Source organism: Erigeron canadensis, chromosome 9, assembly GCF_010389155.1.
Source record: "Erigeron canadensis isolate Cc75 chromosome 9, C_canadensis_v1, whole genome shotgun sequence".
NCBI lineage: Eukaryota > Viridiplantae > Streptophyta > Magnoliopsida > Asterales > Asteraceae > Erigeron > Erigeron canadensis.
In genome coordinates this window covers 14,855,597-14,869,584 of record NC_057769.1, presented here as the reverse complement: position 1 = coordinate 14,869,584, position 13,988 = coordinate 14,855,597, and the positions used below count along the sequence as shown (strand labels likewise).

Below are 13,988 nucleotides of genomic sequence, written 5' to 3'. Positions count from 1 at the left end.
ATATGTCCATTTGACCAGCTTGAGATAAAACAACCAACTAAACAAGCTAATATGAAAATGGATCAAAATTGTGACATCTGGTGCACTGACCAATATAACTTTTTGTTGTTTATCAAAATCTCCTTATGGATGCTATGTGTAGTATATAAGTAGTACTCCGTACATCTTTGTGTAGATATTCTGATGAAGCTTTTCATAATGGGGACTTTGATTATCAAAGCTTTGACCACTGGTATAGAAATAGGCAAGTGTAATTGGAACCTTAAAGGTCCAAAAAGGAATATATATATATATATATAATCGTATATCTTAAGCACTGTGTTCTAAAACTGCAATGAATATATATATAATCGTATATTCTTATTTTTCTTTATGAAATGAGGACAGATGTGTTGATGAGAATAATTGCTCCTTTCCTGTTACTAATGACTACTACTAACGCGTATCATTTTCGTAGAGGCGGTAAGATGTAGGGGATTTTTGGCTTGCCTAATGGATCAAACGAGTCTTCTCTTTAGTACTGGTTTAATCACGCCAAGTTAGCCGTCCATCAATTTTTTCACATTTCTATATATCATTCAAATATCTACTGAGATAAATATGTTCGAATAACAGTAACAATATTCTAACTGTTACTATTTAAATCATGGAGTAAAATGGTTTTGGTAGAATTTAGGTTATATGCATCCAGAATAGGCATTGGGCGACTTTCTACTTGTATTTATCATTTTGGCCGTTTGAGTTTTCCGCTGTCAGCTAAATTTTTTGATTTGACTTTCTACTAGTTTTATCATCCAGAATAGAATTTAGGTACTCATATTGAACCATTCATATATCATAAGTAAATGGGTAAAAATTGCTACTTCTAAGCTTTCATATTGGAATATTCTGCTTCATTTTTTCCCACTCTTTGTGGGCCGTAACATAACCTTTTTTGTTTAAAACCAGGTACTCTAAATTTTTTTTCATATGATCGAAATACACTGTAAAGGAAAGTAATGAGACAACTAAAACAATAATCCAGTATTATCTAATTCTATATATACAGCAAGTATATCACATTAGTGACTCATTTCCTACATGTCTTCCACAAGACATCGATGCATCATGCAACCAACTGCCGAACAAAGAGAACATCGCTTGTATATATAAAAGCTAAAGGATAAATCCGTTGACTAGATATATTACATACAGATTTCATGTTTTCACCACAAAAATGTTCAAAACAAACACCACTCAAAATTAGACGGTGCAAACCAGTTCCAGCACCCTCCATATTGTATTTAGTTAGTTAACTGCAACATATTCACATAAAACCCACCACTTGGGGGTTAACCCCTATGCACCAAAATGCAGGATTGGACCGGAGGCCTACTGACATGTCCCATGGGGTAGCTGCAAAAGATATGGTTTTCATGATCCGAACCACCGACCTCCGGATCACAAAAGAGTGTACACCTCTGGAGGTAAATGATTTAATGAATAGTTGGTTGTGGCAATTCCTGCATACCCCCAATCGGGACTTCTGCATCATTGTTGTAATCTATCTGATGTTGCTGATCGTTGATTTCATCTTCATAATCGAATCTATTGAACATGAGATTGGCAACAGCTCTGTCAATGACGTTTGTCTTTGACTCTGAATCTTCTGTTTCTATTTCTCCAACCCTGAGTGCCATAAACAAAGATGCGGCTATTAGGAACACTGGTACTGAACTTTAGTCCACGGGGTTCATTCAAAGAGGAGGCGACAATTTCAGCCCATTTATTAACCCAAGGATTGATTCAGGTTATATTTTATTTTTAACGGGTCAAACATGTCAAATAACTAGCAAAGAGCTAGACTAACCAGAAAGGTTGAACAGTCCAAACTGGGTAAGAAGTCGGCCAAAGTGTCTTATTAGGGCAGTTTGTTTAACGACAAGGAGACACTCCTATAAGCACCATTATCCCCAGACCCCAATTAGGACATGAGCACCACAACCTCATGGTTGTTGAGTCACACCAATACATGAGGCTTGTTAGTACTTTTAATGCAAAAAATCTCCTACTTTATACCAAATAAAGATTATTAGTGAAATAAACCTTTCAATATTTAACATACCAATTATTCAAAGATAGAGACTTCCTACAAAATATGTTTCATGGCAACAAGACCCAACCCACCCATTATTTTATTTTTTTTATGATTTTTAGTGAACCTAGGTATACGACTCGCTTAGCAAGCCGACTAATTTCAAGGTGATTGCCGCTTTGTGGGTAGCCCGGGGTCGTTATCCATGGCCACAAGGGGATATATTTCTTTGCTTCTTTAATCCAAACTTGGGACCTCCAAGTAGATCCACCCATTTTGCCACATCTATATCTGACAAATGGTCAATGGCCCTTGAAGTAATTAAAACTGAAACATGAAGACACCACCACTTCTTTTTTTTTAAGATAGAAGTGTGAAACAGTTTTTCTTGATGGAAAAAGGAGCTTATCTTTTTGTCTAAACCACCAGGAAATAATACCTTTGCAAACTAAATAATAACTACGATGGTAAAATTTCAGAATGGTAAATGTGGGGATTAATAACATATACTTAGCAAGTAAAAGAGTACAATTTAGGAGCAGCATGCAATACATACCTCATTGTATCATCATCAGAAGTCATCATAGCTTCTCCATCCTGGAATGAGTTTATTGATAGTTTTGAGCTTTCTGCCAGGCGATACAAAGCATCTCGGAAGCAGATTCGGGTTTTGTCTGTGAACTGATAGATTCAACACATGAGACAACTGTTTAATCATAGTCATCACTAATTAAAAGTATGTTTAAAATTACAAAAGCACCCGTATAAGGCTCACCTGTGCAGTCACCCTTTCAAGATCATTCAGTACTGATTCTTCCATTGAGTTCTCATCGCTCATACAATGCTATAAAAAAAGATCAGATTCAGCATCAAAAATATCACTCACATAGAGCAAATATATAGACTGACTATTTATGTAGATTACAATTAAATCCTAAGCTTCGGATGTAGAGCAATCTGAAAATGTTCTATTTGCACTTTGATCAAAAAAGAGTTAAGCATGAACAAAAATGTTCAACTCACCTTAGGCATTTGACAAGTTGTTGCAAGTTCTTCATTAACCCAGTCTGTTGATGGAGAGAAGGCATGTGTCTTGAGATATTTCGAGCTTCCAGTGCTTAGCCCATGGCTTCCAACATTTTGTGAGTCAAGCATATCACTATCAAACATGTTAGTATTGTTCCCATTAATTGTATTGTCCTGAGGCTCAGTTGAATCTCTAGTGGGATCTTCTTCAAGCAACGAATTACTGCAGAAACAGAGACAAAGGTATACGATGAGAAAGCATAATAACAAGATAAAATGCATTTCTTGAAGCAAATAAATTGGGCATTTATCCAAAATGGGATGTGCTTTTCCATTGTGAATGTTATTAATTAAAAATCAGAATTAGATAACCAGTGTCTTGACACTAACCCCATATACTTGTTTTCCAAAGGCTGATTATTTGGACCCAGAATTATTAGAAAAATCATAAATACTTGCTCAAACTGGTTATTGCAACTTAAAGTGTCGAAAATCACACCTCAAAACCACATCCAGCTAAACAATAAAATTTCATATCAGTAGTGAAAAACAGACAAAAGAGTCAAGACTAGACGTTATCCAATCCGATTAGTTTCTTAACATCCGACGCAATGGACTTTGAGAGAAACAAATGGAGCACTGTTTCCATTGTGTGTCTTTCAAACTCGTCTTTTTTATATTATATTTTAAGTAGTAGTATTGGAGACAATGTAATACAGCGTGTAAAAGTTGAGTCATGTACAAGAAGATGTCATCCATATGATTGATCCTAGCTTCTTCTTGAGTAAACTGTTGAAAATCCGCTTGATTGTTCCACAAAAGTGAACCCCCATTGTTGTTGTACAGTTGTTGGTTCATACTTGAATTGTTGGATGTTGATCTTTCATTGTCAATTGAAGTGTAAAAGTTTTTGCCTCCGTTGAAGGCGAGTTCTTCACGGGTCATGTTTGCGTTGGAATCGAAATTCTTCCTGGGGAAAGCAGTCATTCCCCATTGTGACCAACTTTCTGGTGATGTCACCACTTCTTCTTGTTGTTCATAATCTTTTGGAACAACAAGATCTTCAACTTGGTTTTCAAAATACCACTCCATGTTATTTCTACAAAATTAGTATATATATAAAAAAAAAATCAATTTCATACAATCATAAACTCATACTTTTCAATTTTCATTAATCGGGGTAAAACTATCATTCCAAAAACTTTCTGATATTTATATTTTTAGTTTCTTAAAAAAGATACTCGTAATAATAAATCACTATGACCATCCTTCATGTTATTTCTAATTTGAAAAATTACCCTGAACATCTAATCTAAACAGGATACTAATTATGAATTGTAAACATATTAACTGAAAAAGCTTTATTTGATAGATTACAAAACTAAAATTACCAGTTTAAACCCTGAACTAAAATTACCAGTTCTCTTTCTATTGAATCTGATATTATTAGTCAAAACTATTTTGTTAAAACATCATAATAATAAGAGATACAAATATATAAAAAGAAATCCATCCATAACAAACCAAGTAGAAGTAAATCAAATTCTATGGAGTTACTCACCTGAGTGAACTGAAAGGAATCAAATGGGTTTGCTTGCTTGTTTGATTGACGGCGGCTGGCTGGCTGTGGGATGAAAGAGAAAGACAGAAAAAAAAAAAGGAAAGGATTGTGTTGTTGTGTCTGGATTGAGTACAATAAAGAAAGAGAAAGAAATGAAGGGTGGTGTTTTATTTAAGAGATGATTTGTGTGGTAAGAGTGAGACTCAATTTGTGGCTGAGAATTGTGGGACAAAATTAGTGGCTACTAATACAACTCCATCTAAATCTGCTCTCTCCTTCATCCACGTCGGTTTTCTATGTTGGTCCTTTTTATTCAACATTTAATAAGTAAATCGAAATTGATAAAATACCCCGCTTACCTACGTCTCTTCCTTATCGCGTCTTTTTTTTTTAAGTAGTACTTGGTAAAGTAGTACTTGGTAAATTTTTTTTTTTTTTTTCTTATCACTGGCATGGTAGCGAGGCGATGTTCTTACTAACGCCAAGTGGTGTACTATTTAATTTTATTTTTTTTGAACGGGGTGTACTATTTAATTTAAATGATGATAAGAATACTTTGGGATATGATGTGATTTAGTTTAAGATAAGAAGTTTTTAAAATTTGTAAAGTCGGAACAATTTGAACAATTGAATTCAAATAAATTGTCAAGATTTAAACTTAAATTTTTAATCTCAACTATTGATTTTAATCAAATGATTCAAGTTGCTTTAACTTTATCTATAAAGTTAAAGCGACTTTAAAGGATCTTTATATATTACTCTTCTAATTTATGTAATTTTTAACAAGAGGTGGATAACCATTATAAGAGGTTATATATAAGGGTAGTCTTGAAATTTGGCATGAATAATCATTATAAGAGAGTAGATATAAATAGGAATGTAGGATCTTGAGGTTGTATAATCCATAAGTAGAAAATTTTTAAATATTGTAATGTTAGAGCAACATCAACTTTGTGATTAAAGTTAAAAAGTTAAGATTTAATTATCAAATTTGAATTTTGACCTTTGATTTTACTTCAAAGTTGAAAATTATCCAACTTTATCTCTAAAGTTGGAATCAACTTTTGAAGATCATTTTCCATAATTTGAAAATTATCCAACTTTATCTCTAAAGTTGGAATCAACTTTTAAAGATCATTTTTCATAATCAACAGCTTTTGTTTAATTGAGAATAAACAAAATTTTCAATTAAGTTTATTTTTAAATTCTTTTAATTACTTTTAACTTGAAAAATAACTTCGTTCTTATTGTTTAACTAACTCAATTTACAGTATCCCAAAACCATTTGGGATGTGTTTAAAGAATTTCACTACCTGCTTATGTATAATGGATTTGGAAGAAAAGAAATAATAGGGTGTTTACTCAAATTAATGTATTTAATAAATAAATCAAAGATCAGATCATAAAAGATATAAAAATGAGGGTAATCACACTCAAATTCAAAAGTTGCAGGTCTTATGAAGAACTAAAAAGGATATATGAAGTACAATAGCTGTAATATCTTGGATGAAAAATGGATTTGTTGATTTTGTAAGTTTGGAAGAGTTTGAATGAAACTATGTTACTATGGTTAAACTTGCTAGTTAGTTATTTCAAAAGGAACTTAAGGATTTAGGGTTTAGTGACTTTGGTCACGAGCTTTACATGTTTAGTCTTAATTGAGTCCCATGATCAGGATAAGGTCATGTTCATGTTCATGTTCAGAGGCTTTGTCAGAAGCCTCCATGGAGTAGTCGTGCTCAAGTTTGGAGGCTACGTTAGGAGCTCCATGGAATAACTAAGCTCGAGTCCGAAAGCTTCGCCAGGAGCCTCTATGGAGCAGTCATGCTCAAGTCTAGAGGCTTCGTCATCCGCTTCCATGGAGCAGCTACTTAAGTCGGGATTATAGGTCAAGAGCCTTTATAGAAAAATCATACTCTAGTTATATTTGTAGTTATTTCTAATATTAACATTTTGTAAATATTTTACAATCATATCTAGTTTTAAAAATAAAAGGTGATAAAGCTACCAACCTTTTTCTTATATAGATATAAATTAGTATGCAATACTTATTATACAAATTACCATACAAACAAATACTTTTATTTAAAAATACTAGTCATAATATCCATACGATGTACGGATTTGCTATGTATATATATTGTAAATTGTAAATGATAGTTTTTTGTATGAAAATTAAAAAAAACAACTTAGGTGGGTTGGCCATGTGTATCTTCTAAATTTACTATGTGGGACCCAAAGGTGATAAGAAAAAAATGTTAAGATTAAGATCGAAAGTTAGCAATAATAATATTACTATGGTATTATTCATAAAATAATACTTTAAACATAAAGTAAATAAATTTAAAAAAAATACAACTAAAAGTAAATAGAATTTCTATATTGTTGTTATTTTCATTATAATTTAAAATATTAATGAGTTAATTGATTAATCCATATTGAGTTGGAAATATTAATGATTTAACTAAAAAAAAATATAATTGTCGCTAAAACCATTATGGAGTTTTATGTTCACATTGTTGATAATAAATACATGTTTATTAAATTTGTATCGTAACTTTTTACAATGAGAAATGATAAATGTATCATAGTTTTTGATTTTATCAACGTACAAGTTTTATAACTGACTGTACAAGTCAGTTTTGCATAATAGTGGTAGATATATCAAAGTTTGTGGTACTTATATCACCTCCTTTTTATGAAGAAAATTTGATTAGGAAAAATTACGGAGAGGCACTTCTTTTTATTTGGAATTGCAAGTTATTTTATATTTAACAATTATTATAATGTAAAGGGATAACTGCAGAAAATAGAAAGTATCTTTTGATCAATTCACGAAAATAGCAGTGATTTTTAAAAGTTTTACTTTTTAGAAATGAACTTTAATTTATTACCGAAAATAGTAACATTTGACACGTGTATATGATGAGATGGACATATTTTATGACGTAGCATTTTCAAATGACATGACATTGCTTTTTATTTATTTATTATGTAATTTATATCAGCCGTGTGATTTCCCCCCCAAAAAATGACATGGCTCCATTTCAGTCTCGGTTTTGGCAAGTTATTTCTTTTCGTCATTTTCTTCTGAAGCTAATTTTTATTAATTTCCGTTGAGTCTCTTCCTATTTCAAGCATTGAAAAGCTAAAAAGCTGTGTATGAAGATCTTAAAGGAGACATAGATCTAGCTATTTTCCGTCTATCTCGAGATTAAAAATCTCTAAATTTAGATGCTAAAACGTCGTCGTTTTAGCCGGAGGGAGATCCGGCCTGAGGATGTGTAATACCCCAAAGATTTTAAGGTAAAAGAAATTGACCCCTTTACATAGTTTTGACATTAAATTAATTTCCTAGTATTTTATTTTTGGATATGGGGTTAATTTAGTTGGAACTTTAGCGGATAGCGGGTATTTTAATACCAAGAAATTAGATGGGACGTGGCATCTCCAAAGAGTGTCAGCCCTCCTTTTCTTTTGAGTCATCTCCCATTACACTCTTTTCTTCTTCACCTTCTTCATTTTCATGCATTCTTTTTAACTTTTCAAAAATCAAGCCTCATCCTCTCTAATTCAAGAATAAAAATCATAATAATCATCACCATCAATTCTTATCAAGCAAGATTAAAAAGTTAGGGTTTGTGGTGGTGGTGGCCGAAATTTGAGAGGAAGAAAGGAGAGGAGTTGTGAATTGAATACACTAGTCTTTTGTTTTCCTTTGCTGAGGTAATTGATTTCCCCAATTTAGCCTTATCTTTTCTTTTGAAATTAGGGTTCATGGAGTGAACCAATTTGAGGGTTTTTGATAGAAATTGAATTATGGTTAATTTCTCCAATTCCTTAGTTAACCTAGTTGTCATTGAGTTATATGATGTGTTTGATTATGAAATTGATAAGTTCTTGTGATAAATCGAATTTATGAGAAAAGATGAATTTTGCTAGTTATTGAATTGATGATGAAAATGGTGAAATGGGCTACCTAGTGTGATTGTAAGATGAAAGTAACTCAATAACAAATGGGATGGGTTTTGGGTTTGGAAAAGGCTAGTGATTGAGATTGGCTAGATTGAACTAGTCAAGTTGTGAATGTTAGCTTATGCATTTTTAATGATGTGAATTATAGGTTGCTTAGTCGTTTTAGCATTGTTGTCTTTTTTGCGAAGGAGGTGAGTATATTTGCATACCTTTATGTTTATGTTGGATCAATTGACCACATTATGTTGAAGCCTTTTGTCCATGGTGGTTTTGACCATTTCATGTTGAAGTTTGTAAATCCATGTGTGGTAATTGATGTGGCATAAGCCCATGTGGGGCATTATGATTTGAGGCCTAAGAACCTCTGGGGCCTAAGAATCCCGATAGTTGATATGATATGAGGCCTAAGAACCTCCGGGGCCTAAGAATCCCGATAAATATGATTGTTTAGCTTATATGGATCTATATATGTGTTGTTAGTGTACAAGGTGCATATGTGAATGTGACATGACGATGCCATAGGTTACATGTAAAAGTCCTTGTACTTTGCCCTCGTTCGTATTCGTAAATGTATACAAGTATATTCACTAAGCCTTTGCTTATATTTTAGTTGTTTACCTTTTTATAGGTAGTTCCGGAAGAAGGAACTAGTGTGTTGATTGGAAAGAGTTGACTAGAGCTTGAAGTGACCTTGCAAGATTTGAAGGTATTAGGTCATTCTTGGAAGAATGACAAACTTTTGGTTTAGAGGCCTAGAAATCCCCCTCCTCTTGGCTCTTAGTACATTTTGGTTTGATGGTCATACTTTTGTTAAAATTTTGTGAATGATCATATGTAAAGTCTTAACAAATTGTGAAGTTGCACTTTGGACGAAAATAGCGTCAAAATGGGTAAATGACCCGTTAATGGTATTCAAGGGTTTTGAAACAATTTGATGTTGTAATTATGTTTAAAATGTGTCTATGAAGTTGTTATAAATCTCTAGAATGTGTCTTTTAGATGTTGGTTTGAAAATTTGAAGGTTACAAGTTGTTCAAGGTCGAAATGAGTATTAAGGTTGCTGTCAGGTGGCCCACTGCGACGCAGTGGATTCCCACGGAAACAATTTTGGTTCCTCCCACTGCGGCGCAGTGGGAGATGTATTGAACCCACTGCGGCGCAGTGGGGCAGGTTCATGTTCTGGCCGAGGATTTCCACTGCGGCGCAGTGGGGAGTCCTCGACCCACTGCGACGCAGTGGGGTATATAAAAAAAAAATTTCTTATATTTTCGGTTTATCGAGTTGGGTCCTTTCAGGATGTTCAAGGTGAGACGAGAGTTTCATAGGCCGGATTCGGACCGTTTAAGAATAGTTCATCGACGGATGACATAGATCCAGATAACGGAGGTCCAGAGGTTAGCTCGAACTCGAACAAACGGTCGACGGTTTTTAAATTAGTTGAAGAAATCGATAAGAAACCACCTCTACCTCGAACACCGCCTCTGTCGGTGTTGGAGTAATCCGATGTTAGTGTATGATTCTCAATGACATGAACATTCTAGATATGTGAAGTATATATTTATTTATATATTCAAGTCTTCTAATTTTCTTGTAATTACCGTTTGTCAATAATATTGGGATTCTTTTATGTTTATATGTTTATTTATTATTTGTATTTAGCAGGTTTTAGACATTATATGTAAAGAGTCATTAAGTTAATATTGTTTCTGCTTTTTTTACAGCAATTGAAATATTAACTTAATGTACTTCCAAATGGAAGTTAAGATAATTGTGTTTCTGCCTATTAACAATAGGAGAAACATTATTTTAGATATATACTTCCAATAGGTAATATTGACGACGTTGTTGTTGCGTATTTACAACAGTAGAAAAATGTTGTCATAGCTAATGTTGTTTCTGCGTATATTTACAGCAGTAGAAACATTGGCTAAGTTAATGTCAGTTCTGCGTCTTGACAGCAGTAAATACATTAACTCAATATATCCTAAGTGTTATTTGAGGGTTCTTAGGAACAAGCAAACAAGCAAAATTTTGCTTGTTCAAATAAGAACACTCAAATGGATTTGAGAGTTTCTGAGAACAAGCAAAAGTTTGCTTGTTCATAAGAACTCTCAATGGTTTGAGAGTTTGTGTGGAAACAAGCAAAAGTATGCTTGACCACAAGAACTCTCAAACAGTTTGTGTGTTCTGGTAAACACGCAAACCGGCCAAAACCCTAATGGGCTTGGGCCTTAAGAAACACGCAAAACCAAATAGGGTTTGCGTGTTCCTGGCCACGCCTTTTGTAACACCACGACTACGGCGGAAAACTCGAGATGTAAGATAAAGCACACGCGCACATGGATGTTACATAGGAATACTAAGTGAGCGCATAGATTAAGCATAATTAATCGATTACATAGTCAATTAAGCAAAAGAGGAGTCATCACACATAGGTTAAATCAGCAATCAAATGAATGTATGAAAAGTTCCCACGCAGGGGTAACGGTTAGGCATATTGCCATCAAGCATAAATGAAAGCATGCAAACTCCAATCCTAAATCCTGAAGTCTGCTATGAGTCCCATGCTACCAATCCTAGCCACGATTTGCTTGATTACCTGAAAGGAATACTTAAACGTGTCAACACAAAGGTTGGTGAGTTCGTAGGTTTGAGAACATTAATAAGTTGTATAAGTTATGATTTATGCCGTCAATAGAATTCGAGAATAAAGTAGTATGATGTGGCTAGAGACCAACTTTGCACATGAGTATGAGAATGTGTATAATCGTGCACTTACAGTACTTGGCTAGTATGTATCAATCGCGCACTCACAGTCATAAACATGACATGGCTAGTATGTATCAATCGTGCACTCACAGTCATAAACATGACATGGCTAATATGTCACAAAGTAGTTTAACAGCCATAGAATAACAATGAAAGCAGTTACGGCATATATAAAAGCATATTTTGTATTCCTTTCACCCGAAAACATAAGTAAAGAAAAAAAGGGGCTACGAAGACTCACAGTGATCCGGTACAGCGTAGTTTACAAGCACAGAGAACAAGCACAGATATAAGTAGGTTATATCTATTTGAATCCAAGTACTTCTTGATGTCAACCTAATCACAAGTCATTGATCATAGATGAATACATGTATTAGTTCTTGTGATTAATTATTCACTGAAATATCCTTGATGAACTGATGATTTGGTCCTTTGAAGATCTTTAAACGTTTTGACTCAAAAGAGTTTCAATGAACTTTAAGTACGTGAACTGGACTCGATTTGAACGTCTTAGAACTCACACATAAGTACTTATCGTGTTAATGAGTTGAACATGTCTTTAATAATGCACTTTAGCCTTGAGAACTCAATTTAACTGTTCATAGAACTCGTACTTTAGTAATTTAGATAGCACATGTCTTATGTGTACTCAATTAGGGTTTACACTTTGTTCGTTGTTTTAGATCGACTTATGAACTAGCTCGATGTTAATAAGTAGCCTTTAATGTGTTTAATCGAATGATAATGATGTTATGAACTTGGTTTGGTGTTAAATGATTAAGTATGGTGTGTTATAGAACATGTACATGTTGTTTTATGATTACACGAAGTCGTCCTAGGGTTTTAGGGTTTCAAGATCGTCCCTCTAGTGCAAGATCGTCCTGGATATGGGCTACAAGATCGTCTTAAGGAAGGGGGCTCAAAGTCGTTTTACATAACAACAATCAGGATCGTTTCATAAGTTAAGGTTCAAGGTCGTTTCAAGTGTATAAAGGATTCAAGATCGTTTTAGGGCTTATGAACTCAAGACCGTCCTAGCATCACCCTAGCCAAGACCGTCCTAGTTTCCAAGTATGAGGACAAGTGTATACGATCGTTTTATGAACAAGTGTTTAAGCTAAACCAATCCAAAGGATCAGTTACCCATTAAATGTACCAACACATCACAACACTACACAAGATCAAACGAACAAGAGCCATGAATCAAGAGGCTGCCCAGGACGATCTTGGGGACCAAGATCGTCCCATTCAAGACCGTCCCATCACCAAAACGGGCTGAACAAGAACTTAAACATAACACGAAGATCTAGATCGATTCCGGGACTTGTTAGAACATAAAACTAGTACATATATACATAATAACACTAACCAATAACACTTTTAACGATTTCAAGACCATCTATAACATGAATAAGGCGTGGCACATCAAGAACAAGTTTTCCCTCATTTTCAAAAATGGGTTTTGTAGATTAAAGCATGTTATGACCCAAATTTGTTCATAAAAATGTTACTAAACACATTTAGACTCAAACCCATTAGCTATTAACACATTTTTCATTCAAAAATTGGACCAAATCATCAAGAACATAACCTTAAAAAAGTACACTTTTAATTTGATCAAAAACTCAAAATTTGTTGTTGTTACCTGAGATTTGATTCCAGAAATATGTTTTGATTATCACAAGGATGCTAAAAGTACAAATAATTTTGGTTTAACAACCCAAAATCAAAAGATGAATTTTGTGTGTGTTTATGGTGGCTGCAAGTGTGTGTTTTAGAGAGAGAAAGAGGAGAAAGGTGGAGAAGAAGGGTGAATAGTGGTTTTTCTCTCAAGGGTTTCCATCATTTTCTTTATATACCTTTCCTATATTAAATGAACTCAATAAATACAAGGACTAATTGTGAACATTTTGGACTAGAACTTTTATAAACTTGAACGTTTACGACTCGAATTCTAGTATTTTATCGCATTAAATTATAGGATCGTCATTTAATTCAAGGTTTAAGATCAAATGGGTCTTCATGTAAACATATAACTGAGTCTAAAATATATCGAGAACTTGAATTGAATTGAACTGTCTAATCGTTCTAATGGCGAAAGTACGATTCTACAAACTTATTTAAAATATTTCTATGACTGTTGTTACATTCTCCCCTACTTAAAGGAATTTCGTCCCGAAAGTCAGGTTATACGACATGCTTCAAGTTACGTTTGCACACCACGTTTACAAACATCGAGTTGTACGTTAAGTTTCAAGTATGTCATCACACAGTAAGTAGCAAGTAGCATGTTTCACATTGAGTTTCAAGCATTACCACATAGCAAGCGTCAAGTATTAAGTTAGGAACTAAGTTCTTAAGTTTACTTACTAGCTTGAGACATCAAGTTAAGCGAATAGGTGTGGGTACTTAAGCTTCATTTGATCTTCTCGTTCCCAAGTGAATTCTGGGCCTTGTCGCTCAAGTAATGTTAAGTAGAATTTAATTAGGATTTTAATTTTATTTATTATTAAAAATATTAAAAGAGACACTTGTCGCTCAAGTAATGCTCTATTTGTCGTTTAAATAATACCACAATCCTAT

At 33.8% G+C, this 13,988-nt stretch overlaps 1 protein-coding gene across 1 annotated transcript; it reads right to left on the bottom strand.

The window, feature by feature from the left end:
* Nucleotides 1-1,118: 1,118 nt before the first annotated feature.
* Nucleotides 1,119-4,785, bottom strand: LOC122582199 (protein LNK3-like). Its single transcript, XM_043754558.1, has 6 exons — nucleotides 4,662-4,785; nucleotides 3,843-4,199; nucleotides 3,098-3,323; nucleotides 2,850-2,918; nucleotides 2,631-2,755; nucleotides 1,119-1,668 (listed from the first exon to the last, which is right to left on the bottom strand). Exons 2-6 carry the CDS (start codon nucleotides 4,190-4,192, stop codon nucleotides 1,476-1,478), a joined length of 963 nt encoding a protein of 320 aa, XP_043610493.1. The 5' UTR covers nucleotides 4,193-4,199; nucleotides 4,662-4,785; the 3' UTR covers nucleotides 1,119-1,475.
* Between the last annotated feature and the right edge of the window lie 9,203 nt (nucleotides 4,786-13,988).